The sequence below is a fragment of the Sinocyclocheilus anshuiensis genome, unplaced genomic scaffold (genome assembly GCF_001515605.1).
Source record: "Sinocyclocheilus anshuiensis isolate Anshui unplaced genomic scaffold, SAMN03320099.WGS_v1.1 scaffold907, whole genome shotgun sequence".
Classification (NCBI taxonomy): domain Eukaryota; kingdom Metazoa; phylum Chordata; class Actinopteri; order Cypriniformes; family Cyprinidae; genus Sinocyclocheilus; species Sinocyclocheilus anshuiensis.
Window position 1 is genome coordinate 772,892 of NW_015546133.1, and position 5,747 is coordinate 778,638.

The window sequence follows — 5,747 nt, forward strand, 5'->3', positions numbered from 1 at the left end:
ACAGTGACCCCATTTGTGCTGCTCTTCCTGATGGGATTTGGTGAGATGTCCTTACATTTTAAAGAACAGTTTGTCTTGGAACTTAGTCAAGTACATTTTTTTTTGTATGCCTTATGCCTTCAGCTTTATAGAAAATCATGCCTTAATGCCCAGCAGAGCGTGCAAACCATAGGTGACTGTGGCAAGGAAGGGAACTCCAAATCTGCAATGTAACCGGTGTAATAAAACCATTTCATTCTCATTACATCCGCAGGAATTATGACAGCCACACAAATGTTCAGTTATATAATCCAACTTTTCTGATTCTCATACAAAATAGAGTTTAAATGAAGGTCAGTGATTGGCAGTTTCAAGTGCACCGTGGTGAATTGGGTTCAGTTGGAGAGGAAAATGGAGGGAGGGGGAAGGGAGGGTCACTGACTTTTCCTGCGCTCTCTTCCCCTGGATGCATTTGTTTTTTCTGCAGGAAGTGACCCACACATGCAGCATTTGTAAATCACAAAGCCTCCTCAAGTTCTCATACTGCAGGAATAGACAACAGTACTGTACAGCTGTAGAACTTATCTAAAACTTGAAAAATTAACCTGAGAACTTGTGTTTCAGTGTTGCATTATTATTAGGTAGTGTATAACATAGTATTTTCGTCTGGCTCAAAAGGCACAACCTTAAATGTGAAAATTTACAGTAATATCAGAGACAAACCATGAGGTCTAATCCATGTCTGAAAAAAAAAGTGGTTGGCTCATGTGCTCTGTCACGATAGACTCTGGTGCATATAGTGGCGATGGTGAGTTTGCGTATTCTAAAGATTGTTTCTTCCTTTTCTCCACATTACTTCCTGTCCTACATAGTCACTGTCAATAAAAGTGGCAATAAAGCCAAAAACAAAAGAAATGGTGGGAAATTTCTTCCAGGCCTGTAGTTGGCAGTCTTCTAATGTTTTTAGCGATCAGACTGAGTTTTTCCCTAGCGGACAATAAAAGGGGCAAAAAAACTCCTGAGCCAGAGAAGGACCACTACCATAGAGACTTGAGAGTGGGCTCTTTAGTGTTGGGCCAGTAAATAGAACATCCTTGTAACTGCATAGCAACATGCTAACAACCACTCAGAATCCTTTAGCAAGCACATAGCTAAAGAAAACCACCCACCCTTGCATTGTGCCAATGAGTTTTGCATGGTTAAGAATCACTGACATTTCACTCCTGGTCATGTTATGCTACTTTAGGGAACATGGTAATAGCACAGATACAAACTGTTCATCAAATTTGCCTCCTAAGGTTTAGGTGTACTGATCAATTTTAATTTATATTTTCTTTCTTGTATAGCAATGGCTGGTATCCATCTCTGGCCATCAATGCACATCGCCTTGAGCAATGCCAGTGTGTTTGTGGATTACAGCACTGAAAGCAACTTCACCAACCACAGGCTGACAGTGTCATTGATTGACATCGACAGGAATGTTACAGTACTCTCCAGGTCGCTTCCCTTTAACCAGTCAGAAGGGTCACTGGAGTTGAACTGCTCTTGCTTCCTGTATGCAGGTAATTTCAGATTCAGACTGGAGCAGAAGCACAGCCTTGCCATGTCTAACATGAGTGCCCTCTGGTGGTGGAGTCCAGTTCTACATGTGCACTGGCCCACCTTTCACCTGGCTGTGGATCGTGGCAGCAACAACCGGAGCTTTAATGACTTTAGGATTGGAGTATACACTAACGACAACTTCCATCCTTGTTCTAGCAACAAAGCTTCAACTCTCTTCCTTGACGTCAGTTACCTGGAACGAGTCCAGATAGGGAGGAACACCTTTGAGAAGGTTCAGAACCGGATAAGACACAATATTAAAGTAGTTAGGTCACAACATGTGGAGATGCCATGTGCATCCCCTCTGACAGAGCGTGGCTTCATCCAGATTTCCCTAAAATCCCCTCACACCCAGCAAGACATCAAATCTTCTGGTCCTCTTTACCTGTCCAGCATCTTCTCCTACAAGCTTCTTGTGGATAACATTTACAAAAGTGGCTGTGAGGGAGCTGTGTCTGTTCGTCGAATCACTCCTCCCTGTACGGTTACAAATGGAAAGGTTCTGCTTTATAAAGAAGAGAATAATGACATGGCTGCTCCCTCTCACCTGGCCTTCAATTTCCTCACGCAAGCAGAGAATGAGACGGAGTTTAACTGCTCCATCTTTGACCCCGGCAGGAATAAGTATTGCTTCCATTTCACACTTGTCTACAGTAAGGCTCCCAGTTTAACACACACCTGTGTGATTGTGCAAAGACATACAAGTGAGTCTGCTTTTATCTGTTAAGCACGTACAAAACATAGCTAATTTAATCTGGAATTAGCATTTAGTTAGGAATAGGAATTAGTAATTAGTTTTGTTTATTTCTTAGCTTTATGTTTAAGGCCTGACAGAATCACACTGTTGAATATAACCTAAAAGCAAACTTTGCTATTTATTTTTATTTGCTAATTAATTTGCTCATTTTACTACATAGTGCTGAATACTAAGGCATTTATGACTATTTCTGTTGTTTATACTTAGGATTAGTGATTTGAACCCCTAACCTTGATTTGAACCCCTAACTCACAACCCCTAACCCAGGGGTGTCCAATCCTACTTCTGAAGGGCCACTTTCCAGCCAAGTTTACCTTCACCCCTAATTAATTTCTCCTGAACAAGCTAATCCGGACTTAACTAAACTTCTTAACTAAACTTCTTGGCAGGTGTTTGAGCTAAACTCTGCAGGAAGGTGGCCCTCCAGGAGCAGCATTGGACACCCCTGCCCTAACCTCTAACCCAAAGTATTAAACATAGTATTGCAACCAGCTAACAATTACCCAGAGCACTCTGGAAATGCCTTAGCAACACCTTGGCATCTTAGCAAGGATTTTGACAGTCCAGCATCATTTACATTTTCCTGAGACAAAATCTATTTACTAATGCTGCTTAAGGTGTGTGTATGTATGATATCCATTATTTTCAATGTATTTTTTCTCTCTAATACTGTATCATTGCTGTAAAGGAATGTGGGGACCGTGGCAGCCATGGAGTGGTTGTAGTGTGACATGTGGAGAAGGGGTGCGAGAGCGTGTTCGTGAATGTCTGCTGCCCTCTAGTGGTGGGATCCAATGCACTGGCATGGTTAGGGAGCAGTCACACTGTTCGCTAGAAGATTGCACTGGTAAACATTTTTACTGTTTTTATCGATTACATTTTTATGTTTTCAGAACAAATTATTTCAGAATAAACTCCATTCTGTTTATTCTTTATGTAGAGGAGCTCCCGCCTCCACCCCTCACCCCTCCACCAGCTGTGAACTCTCCCCTAATTGGGAATCTAGTGGTAGTGGCTGGGATCTCCCTGTGCCTGGCTGTGATCCTGGCCACCATCTTTATCACAGTGTGGAGAAAACTCTGCCGTGCTCCAAAGTGCAGCTCCATGCGCCGTGGCTCTCTGCACTCTCCCAGCGGTCGGAAGAACTCTGATGAGGCTTCTATCTATGGTCACAGCATGCAGAGACCCAGTTTCTCAGAAAGTCTCCAGGCAGCTCCCCTCCAGAAGGGACTTACCTTGCCTGCAAAGCAAGGACCTTCGGACCGAGGTGTGTTGGCTCATCAACTGAGCATGTCCCTTCCTCTTCCCCTTTCTCAAGACCCGGAGAGGATGTCTCCTTCTGGCCAAAAGATTCTTCCCCCTATTTTTGGCTACCGCTTGGCTCAACAGCAGCTCAAGGAGATGAAGACGAAGGGCTTAAAAGAGGCCACTCAAGTCTACCATGTGTCCCAGAGTCCAGTCGACGACACCATGCTAGAGGCAATGGCTTCAACCCCTACTGGTCTAACTCTAGTGCCCCAAGAACTTGACAACCCAGAAGAGTCAAGCAGCAGTCACTTCCACATAAGGTCTCCCTTTCCAGAACCTACGTGGCCTCCCAAAAACAACGCTTTATCAGACAGACAAAAGGTGGACTTGTTGCTGAGTCCAACGAAGTCTTCATTCAGGACCGGCTCTCATCGTCTTGAGCGTACGGCAGACTGGGTGGAGATGGTAGAGCGCAGTAGAATGCCATACTCCAAGAATCCCAACTTCAGGAGAACTTCAAGCTTCCACGATAACAACCAGAAGCAGCTGCCCCCATCCCGACCCTACCGAGAAAGAAGCATGACCCTGGTGACTCCTCGCCAGCTACCAGAGGGGAGCTGTAGAAGTAGACCCTGGGAGCATACACTTCCTGAACTTGAGGTCTGGTCTTGTTCCAGTCCTAGAATAACTGATAGCTCAGTGGACCACAGGAGAAGACCATGGGTTGACACTCCCCCATCTCAGTCAAACTTGAAAGATTCAGTTCCAGTGACACCAACAAAAGAGCCCTTGGTAGATCGTCATCGCGTGGCTCGAAGCCCATCTTCTGCACTGGACCGAGCTGAACGGGCAGAACAGAACTGGAGCAGAAGAGGTCCCTCTCCCATCCAGAGGAACATACTAGCCAGGAAGCTACGAGAGTCTAATTCATCTACCTGCCAAAGGCAACGCAGTTCCACAATTTCTACCTCAGAGCAGCGCAGGGGACGCTGTCGCAGCCTTCCTCTCTCTGCGGACTACAGCAACTCCCCGTATAGTCTCACAGAGTCAGAGCAGCACATGATGGACATTTCTGGATACTTGGGTGAGGATGATGGAGTAGAGGTTCTGACTATTCATAGACTCACCTGATCAAACCTGCGTTTCAGGGAGGTTCCTGCACTCTGCTGAAGCAAACTCAAACTTCAAAATAAAAGTCTTAATAGAATGAAGCACTTCTATTTAATAGTAGGAGGTTATTTTGCTCCATGTGGACATGCATATCAGATTTTGTAAGCTCTTTGTATCATATTAATGTTTTCAAGACTTCAAATGAAACCTATGATCAATTTTATTTTTATTTATGGGATTTTGACTATTCATTTGAAAAGCCTTTTTGCTCTTTTGCAAACCACTGTCATGAACATGGACAGTATCCATATCACAAGAATATTTTGTACTCATTTGGATTTGTTTGTACACTGGAAAATGTTTATTCTCAGGTTTTTGGAGAAAAGGTGATTATGCATACAGCAATTATGGATTTATTTTATGAATGTTTCTTTTACTGTCAACCATGTTAAAGATAAACTATAAAAGAGAAAAATAGTTTGATGCAGAATCTCAATCAAGACTTTCAGTATGTTTAGGTGCTGCTTTATTATGGTATGCATACTGTATGCCATCATATGCATGCATGCATGCATGCAATGTTACAATATTTATAATTATATTTACCAATTTACACAAATAATAATAAGCATAGTATTTTACTTAATATCAAATTGTAATATTTTGTAAAGATAAGCCAATGTATTTATTCAGTTTACCAAGGTAAGTATTTTTCTTTGTCCCTAAGATTCTTTCTTGCTTTTGGCACACAGGTTTGCCAGTCGTGTGGTTGGTAGATTTAATAAACCACAGTAAATCTTATAGTTAATATACTGTAAAATACACAAATGTGCATGATGAGACTGTTCAGCTGTCTTGCTACTCAGTAGGTCCTCCTCCACTCCCTAAGTTGTCCATGTAGGAACTGGGCCGGACCTTCGTGGCTGTGCGTCTGAGAGAGTACCACAGTCCTAAGCAACATGTAACATAAGACACAGTGTTTAGTGTACAAAAAAGCTATGCCCATAAAATTCAGAAAGCCCTCAGCATTACCTGTTATACCAACTCCATC

The 5,747-nt window shown here is 43.0% G+C and overlaps 1 protein-coding gene across 1 annotated transcript in view; it reads left to right on the top strand.

Annotated features, from left to right (window-relative positions):
* The window catches only part of LOC107701120 (thrombospondin type-1 domain-containing protein 1-like), a 5,830-nt gene extending 970 nt beyond the window's left edge, over positions 1-4,860 (top strand). The window contains exons 2-4 of the mRNA XM_016503057.1: positions 1,326-2,285; positions 3,027-3,185; positions 3,279-4,860. Of these exons, the coding sequence (XP_016358543.1) occupies positions 1,326-2,285; positions 3,027-3,185; positions 3,279-4,717 (2,558 nt within the window). The 3' untranslated portion in view covers positions 4,718-4,860. The remainder of the gene's footprint in view (positions 1-1,325; positions 2,286-3,026; positions 3,186-3,278) is intronic.
* The last annotated feature ends 887 nt before the right edge of the window (positions 4,861-5,747 follow it).